The sequence below is a fragment of the Octopus sinensis genome, linkage group LG6, assembly GCF_006345805.1.
Source record: "Octopus sinensis linkage group LG6, ASM634580v1, whole genome shotgun sequence".
In the NCBI taxonomy this organism is placed as follows: Eukaryota; Metazoa; Mollusca; class Cephalopoda; order Octopoda; family Octopodidae; genus Octopus; species Octopus sinensis.
This window is the reverse complement of record NC_043002.1, coordinates 107,798,679-107,812,873: the sequence shown is the minus strand read 5'-3', so window position 1 is coordinate 107,812,873 and position 14,195 is coordinate 107,798,679. Positions and strand designations below refer to the sequence as shown.

The following is a 14,195-nucleotide window of genomic DNA, read 5'->3' as shown; positions in this document are numbered from 1 at the left end:
TCATTAATGTGTGTGTGTGTGTGTGTGTGTATATATATATATATATATATATATATATATACACACACACACCATTACTATCATGTATGTGTCTATATATATATATATTATATATATATATGATCACCATCATGTGTATGTATATATATATATGTATATCATCACCCATCATGTGTGTGTGTGTGTGTGTGTGTGTGTGGCTCTGTGATAAATAGGTTGCTTACCAACCACATGGTTCCGGGTTCAGTCCCACTGCATGGCACCTTGGGCAAGTGTCTTCTACTATGGCCTCGGGCTGACCAAATCCTTGTGAGTGGATTTGGTAGACAGAAACTGAAAGAAGCCCATCGTGTATGTGTATATATTATATAATGTGTGTGTGTGTCTGTGTGTCTATATGTTTCTGTTTCTGTATTTGTCCCCCCAACATCGTTTGACAACCGATACTGGTGTGTTTACGTCCCCGTAACTTAGTGGTTCGGCAAAAGAGACCGATAGAATAAATACTAGGCTTACACAGAGTGAGTCCTGGGGTGGATTTGCTCAACTAAAAGGCGGTGCTCCAGCATGTCCGTGGTCAAATGACTGAAACGAGTAAAAGAGTGTGTGTGTGTGTGTGTAGTGTGAAATGAAAAGATTGTCTGAGGTTGTGAACTTGTGGGAGGTGTTTGCAAAGAACTTGAGTAAATGTGAGTGGGTGGTTGAGAGCGAGTGAGTGAGTGAGTGAGAGTGTGAGAATGAGTGTAGGAGAGAATGGGTTATATGTAGTAGTTGTAGTAGTAGTAGTAATATGAATATGAATACATGTATTTGAGGCAAGCGTGTGTGTATTTATGAATGTGACTGCAAGTGTATACATTTGCCTGTATCTTTTATCTTTTACTTGTTTCTGTCGTTAGACTGTGGCCATGCTGGGGCAACACCTCAATTTTTGTCAAACGAAGCAACCCCCGCACCTAGTTTTGCATCCTGGTACTTATTCTATTGGTGCCTTTTATTGTAAATGCACTAACGCTGGTGGTAGGGGACAAACTCACTCACACACATACACACACACACACACATGATGGGCTTCTTTCAGCTTCCTTCTCCGAAATCCACCCACGTGGATTTTTGGTGGTCCAAGGTTATAGTGAGAGATACATGCCCTAGGTGTCGCACGGTGGGACTGAACCTGGGACCATGTGGTTGGAAAGCAAGCTTCTTACCACACGGCCATGCCTGTGCTTGTATGGGTGTCAGTGTGTGAATCTGTGTACTTGTCAGCATGTGTTGAGAGTGTGTTGTCATGTATGTGCTTGGAAAGAATGCCAAAATCTAACCAAAATGCAAATATATGGGAAACTACCACCTGTGTCATCTCTTGTGAAAGGTAGGAGAGTCCAGTTTGCTGGACAGTGTTGTAGAGCTGAAAAAGAGGTAATTTCTACTCTTCTCCTCTGGAAGCCATCTACTCGCAATACCAGAGGGCGCACACTCTCCTACACTGATGTAATCTCCAGGGATACAGGCATCCAGCAACAGGATCTCTGTAATGCCATGATGGACCATGAAGTCTGGCGTAGCATGGTAAATTCCATTGTCTCGACCACGGTCGAACAATGATGATGATGATGATGTGCTTGTGTTTATGCACACACACACACACACACACACACACACATATGCATGCATACACAGTTCATGGACAAATATCCCCCTCCACTCCCACCTCAAAAATTGTTATAAAAACCATTTCACAAATCATCATCATCATCATTGTTTAACGTTCACTTTCCATGTTAGCATGGGTTGGATGGTTTGACTTGAAGACTGGCAAGCCAGCAGGCTGCACCAGGCTTCAATCCTATCTGGCAAAGTTTCTACAACTGGATGCCCTTCCTAACGCCAACCACTCCGAGAATGTAGTAGTGGGTACTTTTACGTGCCTCTGGCATGAGGGCCAGTCAGGCAGTTCTGGCAACAACCATGCTCAAAAGGTGTTTTTATATGCTACCTGCACGGGAGCCAATCCGGTGGTACTGGCAACGACCACGCTCAAATGTTGTTTATCATGTGCCAATAAGGCGATGCTGGCGATGAACACGCTCGGATGGTGCTTTTCACATGTTACCAGCATGGGAGCCAATCTGTGGCCCTGGCAACGATCATGCTCAGATGTGCTTTTAATGTTCCACTGGCATGAGTGCCAATCAGGCGATACTCAGACCTTCAGTACCATTACTCCTGTTTATTTCTGGTTGTTCTGTGTGTTCATCTGTTCATATTGGAGCTTCCTGTGTGAATGCCAAGCAGTACAACATGTCATTTCCAAATTTCTGGCAGAATGAACTGCATCATGGTGCTGTTTTTCTCGCAGACAGTGCCCAACTGACCCTACTATACTGTGTAGTCAACAAAATCAAAAACAAACAATGCACATGCACGAAGTTAAAGATATTAAATGGCAACAATTTACCCATCACTTCCTGTATATGTGTGTTTGTGTGTGAGTATGGATTTATGTGTGTGTGTGTGTGTGTGTGTGTGCATGTGGGGCTGTACGGATTTGTATGTATGTATGTATGTATGTGTATATGTTGTTAACATCTTTCCTCTCTTGGTCTGGTTTGGAGGAGGGTTCTCAATGCCTTTGCAGGTCTTGTAAGACTGGTAGAATTGACAGAGTGGTGAGTGCGGGCCCTGGGGTGGTGGACATGGTCTGCTGACAATAAAAAGAGACACGAATGAGTCACAGGTGTCTATGAGGCAGTGGCAAACAGCCGGACAGCTCTGAGAAGTAGGAGTCATAAATGATAGCAGCAGTAGACAAGACAGAGGAGGCGTGTGTGGATGTAGTGTGCTGGGGAACAAATTTTATGCCAGTTGGTTAAGCAACAATTTTTCTGTTAGATGCCATTGCAGGATGTTTATACTCACACAAATATATATGTATATATTTGTGTGTATATGTATGTATTTTTTACACACAAACACACACACATACATTTAGGTGCAGACATGGTTATGTGGTAAGAAGCTTGCTTCATGACCACATAGTTCCGATTCAGTCCCACTGCGTGGCACCTTGGGCAAGTGTCTTCTACTATAGCCTCAGGCTGACTAAAGCCTTGTGAATGAATTTGGTAGACGGAAACTGAAAGAAGCCTGTCGTGTGTGTGTTTGTATGTCTGTGTTTGTCTCCCCACCATCACTTGACAACAAATGTTGTTGTGTTTACATCCACGTAACTTAGCGGTTTGGCAAAAGAGACCAATAGAATAAGTACTAAGCTTACAAAGAATAACTCCTGGAGTCAATTTGTTCAACTAAAGGCAGTGCTCCAGCATGGCCTCTGTCAAATGGCTGAAACAAATAAAGGAATATATATATATATATATATATATCATCATCATCATCATCGTTTAACGTCCGTTTTCCGCGCTAGCATGGGTTGGACGGTTCGACCGGGGTCTGGGAAGCCAGGGGCTGCACCAGGCTCCAGTCTGATCTGGCAGTGTTTCTACAGCTGGATGCCCTTCCTAACGCCAACCACTCCGCGAGTGTAGTGGGTGCTTTTTACATGCCACCTGCACAGGTGCCAGGGGGGTCTGGCATCAGCCACGATTGGTTGGTGCTTTTAACGTGGCACCGGCACGGAAGCTAGCCAAGGCAGCGCTGGCATCGGCCACGTTCGGACAGTGCTTTTTATGTGCCACCGGCACAGAAGCCAGTCGAGGCGGCGCTGGCATATATATAAATATATATAGTAGCCATACCATGCCAGTTGTGGGGACAAGTATTCCAGTGTGGGTGTCACCTAATCTTTGTTGGAGGTTTTAGTGTATTCTGTACTTGCTATTTTAAGAGATGTGTGTTTGCCAGGAGAGAGAGAGTAAGTGAGTGAAGCCCAGAATTTTTAGCAACACTCAACTGCCACTCGTTAACATAAAACAACACAGAAAATTCAGCTTCAAAAAAAGCTTCATGATAGCAAAAGAGAATGGGCAGGAGCCGCCAGCCCAGAGGTTGGGGTAGGGTGCACCTACCTACCTCGGTTGCTATGGTGTTGAAGTAGATCTAGACACTCCTGTTAACAGGAACAAACCCAGATTTAAAACACGGGGATGATGATGATGATGATGATGATGATGATGATGATGATGATGATGAACACAGAAGATAAACTTTAAAAACCATCAGAACAAGGGTACAAACAACTCTCTTGAACACACAGGTTTCTTTCTGTTTCTCTCTATGAAATCCACTCAGAAGACCTTTCATGGCCTAGGGCTATATTAAAAAGACGGTTGCCCAAGGTGCCACACAGTGGGACTGAACCCAAGACTACATGTTTGGGAAGCAAGCTTATTAATCGCGAAGAAAAAAAAAAGACCATCTAGTCATGTTTGCAACCCCTTAATCATTGATCTGTTCTTAAGGGGCTGATCTGGGACTAAACTCCTCCACCACCACCACATTCTGTTCTGTTACTGACGTCACCTGTTTGCTCCACCGATTAATCACAAACGCTGCTTGACTATCATCTGTTCCCTTTTCTTTCCTACCATGGATATGGCAAAAGGGCAGGGAGTTAGAATCTAGGGATCACCTCTTCCTTCCACTCACACCACAAACCACTCCAAACACACAGCTGTTGGTTGACTTATCCTGAATTTGTGTCTAGATTATAGGATTATAAGATTACTGACCTGACTGCTCGACAGTGTGTTGTTGTTTTGGACCCAGGTCAGACCGGATCAAGCTGTCAGACCTCATGATCAAAGGCATTCCATTTGTGACCATCCTATTTGAAACTACATGATCCAATGTACCTTTTTTTATTGTTTTAAATTAGTAAATTATGATATGAGGTGAATTTGGTTATTATTTCTAGCAGGTTAAGCTACTATGCAAAGGGTCCTCTGTTGGCTCAGGGCCTAAAATGTGGAGTCACACTCTGGTGCTTTTAATAACTTCAGTTTATGGTTCGTTGTGTGTAAGGCTAGCTTTATTGCCCATCATACTCTTTTACTCTTTTACTTGTTTCAGTCATTTGACTGCGGCCATGCTGGAGCACCGCCTTTAATCGAGCAACTCGACCCCGGGACTTATTCTTTTGTAAGCCCAGTACTTATTCTATCGGTCTCTTTTGCCGAACCGCTAAGTAACGGGGACATAAACACACCAGCATTGGTTGTCAAGCAATGCTAGGGGGACACACACAAACACACACACGCATATATATATATATATACATATATACGATGGGCTTCTTTCAGTTTCCATCTACCAAATCTACTCACAAGGCTTTGGTTGGCCCGAGGCTATAGCAGAAGACACTTGCCCAAGATGCCACGCAGTGGGACTAAACCCGGAACCATGTGGTTGGTAAGCAAGCTACTTACCACACAGCCACTCCGATGTTACATTAATGCTATTCATTTGCATGTGTGAAGGTACAGCCGTGATTCATGGGATTCTCTGCTGCTGATTTACTCTCAGTACTCAGTTCCCCATTTTTGTGCATTTGTTAAGCATGTATATGTACACACATGCAGAGGCAAATACACACATACATATACATACACACTACTATATCCAAAATGGAGACGAGTAGCAATGTTCTCATCTGGTATACTTGAACAATTGTGAAGAATCTCTTTACATGAAACCATTGGCAGCCTTGTTAACCCACAAATAAGTATATATATATTTTGTTTTTGGATTTGGTTTGCAAGATTCTTTATATGAGTTCATGTGTTGAAGCATATTCTCTTGTGTCTGGGGAGAGTCATTTTCTTTTTGTGCCTTATTATGTAACACACTCACCAGTAAAATTTCCACTTTTTTGTTATTTTTATTTTCCTAAAATTTTCGTTGCGTCTTACTATTGAAAATTCTCGGAAAATAAAAATAAGAAATAAGTGGAAATTTTACCGGTGAGTGTGTTACATTATAAGGCACAAAAAGAAAATGACTCTTCCCAGACACAATAGTATATATATATATATATATATATATATATATATAGTGAAGGTGCATGGCTTAATGGTTTGGGCATTTGGCTCACGACCGTAAGGTCGTGAGTTCATTTCCCAGCAGCGTGTTGTGTCCTTGAGCAAGACACTTTATTTCACATTGCTTCAGTCCACTCACCTGCAAAAATGTGTAGCACCTGTATTCCAAAGGGCCAGCCTTATCGCACCCTGTGTCACGCTGAATCTCCCTGAGAACTATGTTAAGGGTATACTTGTCTGTGGGGTGCTCAGCCACTTGCATGTTAATTTCATGAGCAAGCTGTTCCGTTGATTGTATTAGCTGGGACCTTCATCATCATACCCAACAGAGTGCTCCTATATATATATATATAGGCATTAGGAAGGGCATCAAGCTGTAGAAACACTTTCAGATCAGATTGGAGTCTGGTGCAGCCATCTGGTTCGCCCAACCTCAGTCAAATCGTTCAACCCATGCTAGCATGGAAAGCGGACGTTAAACGATGATGATGATGAGATATATGTGTGTGTGTGTATATATATATATATATATATATATATATATATACACACACACACATTGAGGAGTTAGTTGCCCCCCCCCCCCTTGCCACCTGTTACCTCCTTTGGTCCACTCTCTAGACTCATTCTTATTTTTCAAGCATCCAAAATGGCAAGACCCCTTTGTCACAAGAATTGATTACTTCACAACGTCCCATGAAAAGCTAATTTAAATAGCGAAAACCGGTTGGATATCACGGCATCCATAAAATATGTATATATTTAAAAAAATTTCTTTATAAAAAGATATCAAACTATGTGAAACGAAGGCATTTCTCTTCCACTTTTTATATATGTTTTCCACACGTGGCGTATACTGAATCTCCAGTATTTTTGCTCCTTTTATATATTTTTACACACACACACACACACACATATTGGTGATGTGACTTGTTTGCCAAGGTTTATATCTGAGATTGCATGTGGAAACTAAAACAATTGCATTGTGGGAAAGCTGTGATGGCCATTAAAACCTCACACTCACGCCATGTTAGATTTTCTATTGTTTGTAACATAATTATTATATATTATTCATTTATCAATGAAAGATTGGTATTTAATAATGCATAATAATAGTATAAAACAAAAGCAAATGAAATGGGTGGGAGAGTGTGTGTGTGTGTGTGTGTGTGTGTTATATAGTGAAATGACTCTCCTACAATCCAATTATTTCCTGTATCTCATCATTATCATCATCATCATTGAATAAACAATAAAAGTTTTGTTTTGTCTTTTCAATTTTTATTGATCTTTCTCGTTGCAGGAAGAACAAGAGAAGCGGGCGAGTTATTTAGACGAACAGGAACGAAGGAAAAAATCAAGTTTTTGGACGTCTTCTTTCTTTGGGCGTCGGTGATGTTTTTTTTGTAGTAGCCAATTTGAGATGAAACTAGAGTTTGTGGTGATGATGGTGGTGGTGGTGCTTGCGTGTGTGTGTGTGTGAGAGAGACAGAGAAAGACAGAGAGAATGTGTGTGTGTGATACAACTAGCAATAACATGTTATCAGAAACAAACAAGTCCAAAATCTGTATTCTGAAACATCAGAAATGCATAGTTATATATATATATATATATAATATATATATATATATATTAAAATGTTTAAATATTTGTTTTTTTTTTGTTTTTATTTATCTTTGTTTTAAATACATAAGCAAAAAGAGCATTATGCTTCAAATTTTGGGGCTTTGCGAGCTTGGATAAGTTTGCTGACATTAGTAGGGATCGTGGACCTTAACTATTTAGGACTAACTTTCCATCTCACAAAGAGAAATGCTTTTGCAGTTGTTGGAAAGTCATTTTCTCTTTGTAATTTTGAGTGAATTTGGTTAGTGGAAACTGTACAAAGCCTACTGTATATCTATTTATCTGTCTATCTATGTGTGTGTGTGTATATATATATATATATATATACAATTAAGGATAAAATCTTTATAAAATTTTATCAAGTAGTCAGCATGTAATAAAACCATAGAGGTAACAATTAATAGAAAATATATAATTATATATTTTGCGTGTGTGTGTGTATATATATATATATATATAATATATATATATATATAAATATAAATATGGATGGATAGATAGATAGATAAACAGATAGATATGTCAACACCATCATTCTAATGTCCACATTTTCATGCTCACAAAGGTCAGAAGGAATTCGAGACATTTTTATGGCCAGATGCTTTTCCTGTCACCAACCTTTACCTGCTTACAAGTAATGTAACATTTTCTCAAGGCCAGACATGTTTTCACAGAAGAATGGACATGAAGGACATCACTCGTAGTATGACAGTGACACACATTTACACCCATCCCACAATGTTACGGCAAGAACACACATACACGTACATAAAATGTATGTGTGGATGTTCACATCCTGTGGCTTCCCTTGTTATCACTTGAGCGAGTTTGTGATGTGTCTGCTTCCTGTAGATTATGATTGTCCACTTTGCACTTTGGAATGTCAATGGAATAAGAAATAATCCTTTACTTGAGAAATAGGTAATAGTTGATGACAGGAGGAACATCCAACTGTGAAATCCTGCCTCAAATGAGTCCCTGTCCAACGCGTGGCAAAACAGCATGACGAAAACCGTTTTGATGCCAACCTGTCTGAGACAGTTCCTGGTTCTCTGATATAAGCTTATGGTTTGTAGGTGATCTAAATTAAGGCCTTCCATCAAAATTCCATGTCCGTTTCTGTTGCAAAAACCAGCTGAATACTGACAAAGTTATATTACTAAATTCTTCATAATTTTCGAACTTAATTAAATCAGAAGCTATGTATATCAATTAATTAAAAAAACTGTATATATCAATTAATTAAATCGAAAACTGTAATGGTAGCAAAAAGGTTAAATAACCAGAAAAGGTCTTCATACTCCTCTTCTCCTCAATGGCATTCAAACTTATCCAAAGTCCTGACCCTAATTCTTTGATGACCAAGGCCACCACCAATTCGGCCAGAGTTTGTTTTTGATCTGTTCTTCAAATATGGAATTGGTCTGTGTATTCAAAAGTATTTGTTGAGAAACTGCTGCTGCTGTTGCCTTGGTAACCTTTTCAAATCGACCATTGTCTGCCATTGTCCTCAATGATTAACACTGTAATTCCTTATGTCTGTAGAAAAGTACATAAAAGACACAGAAGACATGGATGGGTGTGTGTGGGGGTGTGTTTGTATGTATCTAATGTCTCCATGCATGTGTGGTGTATGTATGTACATACATATGTGTGTATGGATGTGAACAAAACCCAGATTTAAAACACGGGATGATGATGATGATGATGAACACAAGATAAACTTTAAAAACCATCAGAACAAGGGTACAAACAACTCTCTTGAACACACAGGTTTCTTTCTGTTTCTCTCTATGAAATCCACTCAGAACACCTTTCATGGTCAAGGGCTATAGTAAAAAAACGGTTGCCCAAGGTGCCACACAGTGGGACTGAACCCAACACTACATGTTTGGGAAGCAAGCTTATTAATCGTGAAGGAAAAAAAAAGGCCATCTAGTCATGTTTGCAACCCCTTAATCATTCGTCTGTTTTTAAGGGGCTGATCTGGGACTAAACTCCTCCACCACCACCACCACCACATTCTGTTCTGTTACTGACGTCACCTGTTTGCTCCACCGATTAATCACAAACGCTGCTTGACTATCATCTGTTCCCTTTTCTTTCCTACCATGGATATGGTAAAAGGGCATTCTTTGAACGCAGTTTCATTCAGTTGGCTTTTCAGTTGACCAGACACATCGGTGGCCAAGGGGGGAGGGGGTGCAAGAAAAAACAGAAAAGAACTCTGCTCACTTTCAGTTTATTCAAATGTGTGCGTGTGCATGTGCTTGTGTGTGCGTATGCATGTGCTCGTGTGTGTGTGTGTAAGCTGCAAAAGTGTGTTGAATATAGTTGCAGGTGTGGTTGTGTGATTAAGAAGCTTGCTTTCCAATCATGTGGTCTTGGGTTCAGTCCCACTGCATGGCACCTTGGCCAACCAAAGCCTTCTGAATGGATTTGGAAGACAGAAACTGAAAGAAGCCTTTATATGTCTTTCTGTTTGTATATATAGCCATGTCTTGATATCATGTGATGACTGTAAACAAGCTTCACTGCCATCCAAGAGGTGTTGTTTGTTTCTGGTCTTCCATGAAAAAGTGTCTGGCCACAAGGAAGTATCCCCTTGTTTGAAATGGATGGAGATTGGCAACAGGAAGGGCATCCATCTGTACGAAATCTAACTCAACGAACTCCATCGGACCCATGCAAGCATGGGAAAATGGTCATTGACTGATGATCTGGGGAAGCAGAAATGGCGCATTGCACCAAAATTCCTTTGGAGTGTTTGGTTCTGTGTTTGTCACATCCCTTTTTACGTTTGGTCAGTGTTTGTTTTTCTTCCTTCATTGGGAGATAGGCACCAAAGAAAAAAAACAAACAAAATTCTTTGAAAGTGTTGCTTCAGCTTGGCAGTCAAAAAAATTATCAACTCTAAATAAAATAAAGTAGTGGCAGTCAATGCCTAGAAAGTGGTGCTCTAGCTTGGCTGTAATCCAATGATTGAAACCAGTAATGAAAGCATGTATGTGTGGAGCGGCTGTGTGGTAAGTAGTTTGCTAACCAACCACATGGTTCCGGGTTCAGTCCCACTGCGTGGCATCTTGGGCAAGTGTCTTCTGCTATAGCCCTGGGCTGACCAATGCCTTGTGAGTGGATTTGGTAGACGGAAACTGAAAGAAGCCTGTCGTATTTATGTGTATATATATAAGTGTGTGTGTGTATATGTTTGTGTGTCTGTGTTTGTGTCTGCTTGATAACCGATGCTGGTGTGTTTATGTCCCCGTCACTTAGCGGTTTGGCAAAAGAGACCGATAGAATAAGTACTGGGCTTACAAAGAATAAATCCCGGTGTCGATTTGCTCGACTAAAGGCGGTGCTCCAGCATGGCCACAGTCAAATGACTGAAACAAGTAAAAGAGTATATATATATATATATTTGTGTGTGTATGTATGTACTTACACAAGGAAGCACATAGAGGCAAAACAGGTTGGAAAAATAGTACTCAAGTACTGAACATAGAATGATATACTATTTAGTAAATAAATAGTATAGTGTTTGTATATATATATATATATATACACACACACCAATATTATAAGAAGGCTATCTCTGTCATATTCTAATCTCTATGCTGAATCATGGATTTCTTTTTGCAACAGTTTCTCTGCTTTGTTATATTTCTGTTTCCTGGCAGAATTCCTAATTCCCATAACTCATAAATAAAACCTGATTTTATGGAATTGTCAACAGGCGCAGGAGTGGCTGTGTGGTAAGTAGCTTGCTTACCAACCACATGGTTGCGGGTTCAGTCCCACAGCATGGCATCTTGGACAAGTGTCTTCTCCTCTAGCCTCGGGCCGACCAAAGCCTTGTGAGTGGATTTGGTAGGCGGAAACTCAAAGAAGACCATCGTATAAATGTAGTAATGTGTGTGTGTGTGTGTGTATGTGTATGAATATATATATGTGTGTCTGTGTTTGTCCCCCTAGCATTGCTTGACAACCGATGCTGGTGTGTTTATGTACCTGTCACATAGCAGTTCAGCAAAAGAGACTGATAGAATAAGTACTGGGCTTACAAAGAATAAGTCCCGGAGTCGATTTGCTCGACTAAAGGTGGTGCTCCAGCATGGCTGCAGTCAAATGACTGAAACAAGTAAAAGAGTAAAGAGTATATAAGAGAAGTACCGACTTTTGAGAGATGACCATTTCACTCTGTGGTCACTTTGCTTGCCGTATTTTAAATTTTGTTTTGTTTTTCTAACTGACAATCATTATTAATGTCCTTGTGTGGAGGCGCAATGGCCTAGTGGTTAGGGCAGTGGACTCACGATCATAGGATCGTGGTTTCGATTCCCAGACCGGGCGTTGTGAGTGTTTATTGAGCGAAAACACCTAAAAGCTCCACGAGGCTCCGGCAAGGGATGGTGGTGATCCCTGCTGTACTCTTTCACCACAACTTTCTCTCACTCTTACTTCCTGTTTCTGTTGTACCTGTATTTCAAAGGGCCGGCCTTGTCACTCTCTGTGTCACCCTGAATATCCCCGAGAACTACGTTAAGGGTACACGTGTCTGTGGAGTGCTCAGCCACTTACACGTTAATTTCACGAGCAGGCTGTTCCGTTGATTCGGATCAACCGGAACCCTCGTCGTTGTAACCGACGGAGTGCTTCCAAAATTAATGTCCTCGTGTCCCAAGCACTGAACTTCTTTTTCGTCCACTCTTATTTTGCATGGAACATATTTTTTGGTCATGGAATAGAACAACAGACATTCCTTTCGCTACTGTTCTTTGCAAAATATAAAAACAATTTGGTTGTTTCTGACACCTGTTAATTGGGTTTCTTTTTGAAAACCTGAAAATAGTAAAATAGTAATTAAAACATTTGTCTCTAGTTTGTAATAATAATTAAAATAGATGTTGATTGATTTTTTCCTGTCATACTTTACTTCATGCAGAGAGAGTTAACATAAGAGATGCAGGTCAAGTACACATACTGGGCTTGATGGCAGGCAATGAGTTAAAGAAACACACACATACACAATGGGTTTCTTTCAGATTCCTTCTGTGAAATCTGCTCACAAGGCTTTGGTCTGCTTGGGGTGAAAGCCGAAGGTACTTGCTTAACATTCTGTGTAATGGGACTGAGCTAGGAACCCAGCTCGCCAGCTCTGGTCAAACCGTCCAACCTTTGCCAGCATGGACAACAAGCGGTAAAGGACGATGGTATTTATATATATATTTATTTTACTATTTTCAAGGAAAACTTTTTCATCCTAAATGAAATGAGGCCACTCTAGGGTTTCATAAATATTTCAATTCAGTTTTTTTTTTTTTTTTTTTTGTCAAACCCACCAAAAATCCAAATCTTTCTTTATTTAGATTTTATTTTCTCAATGAGAATCACAGTTTACCACAAAAGAAAATGAATGGCAGCCAACAGCTTCAGCCTGTTAATATGGCATTTTGGTCTGTTCTTCAATCACACACACACACACACCACGAGCGAAAGGCATGTATTCTGCAGAGTTCATAGAAGTTTATTTTTAAACATTTTAGTCTGAAAGACCTGTGAAAGATATCAGTCCGAATGGTTATTTCATTCAACAGAAAATTTCATTTCAGACAAAACAAGGGGTTTGTTGTCTCCCCCCCACATGTCTGTTTATTTTTTCTTTTCTTTTTTCTTGTTATATTTTCTGTACACACACACACACACACACACACAATTTCCAGGGGTAATTTTTTTTCTTCTTTTCAAGTTATTTTGATTAGAAGTGGAGGAGGAACGAAGACAATTAATTCCATAAAGGTTCTTTCTTTGATTCCAAGTTAAAACTGTTCCCATAGGCTCTCTCACACATTCTAGTAGCAGTAGCAGTAGTAGTAGTACTGCTAATTTTGTTTTGCTTTTTGTTTCTTGATTGTTTGACTCCCCCCCCACCCTCTTCTGCTTTTGGTCACAAAGATATCTTCCTATTTACTTCTATCCCCACCGTCCCACCCCGCAGACAAATCTGACATTTTCCCAGCAGATGTGATTGGAAGGGTTGAATTACACATACACACACACTTGCATCTCATAAGTGAACCAGTATATAAAACATGGTTTATATTTAAAAACAGGACACAATATATATATATATAAAGAGAGAGAGAGAAGTTAGTGTGTGTATACATGTGTGTGTATGTATCTTTGCAGATTTAAAAACCAACTAAAATACTTGTTTTTATTTCAACCGATGTACTCCTATTTCCCTCCTGCCCCCTATCTTTTATGTATCCCTCCTCCTCAAAATGATGATGATGGAGAACAAACATATTTAATCAAGTTCTTGGCTGTATGGCCTCAGCAATTCCCTCACCAAGACATTTTCTCAACTGTTTTTCGGTGCCATTCCCCTAAACCAGTAAAAGTTTGTGAATTGTTACTTTCCATCTCTGCTTTCACTCCCCCCCTTCCCTGCCCTCCCATTTGGCCCCATGGATTCATTGCTCTTCCAGTGTGAACCTATTTTGAAGGTCTTACTTGAAGTAATTTTCTTGATTCATATTTCAACTTTTTTTCTTAGAATTCTGTTGGAA

At 40.2% G+C, this 14,195-nt stretch overlaps 1 protein-coding gene across 1 annotated transcript in view; it reads left to right on the top strand.

Moving 5' to 3' along the window:
• LOC115213124 (mitochondrial import inner membrane translocase subunit TIM50) overlaps window positions 1–7,553 on the top strand; it is a 59,870-nt gene extending 52,317 nt beyond the window's left edge. The window contains exon 10 of the mRNA XM_029782052.2: window positions 7,303–7,553. Coding sequence (XP_029637912.1) covers window positions 7,303–7,395 — 93 coding nt within the window. The 3' untranslated portion in view covers window positions 7,396–7,553. The remainder of the gene's footprint in view (window positions 1–7,302) is intronic.
• Window positions 7,554–14,195: the final 6,642 nt, after the last annotated feature.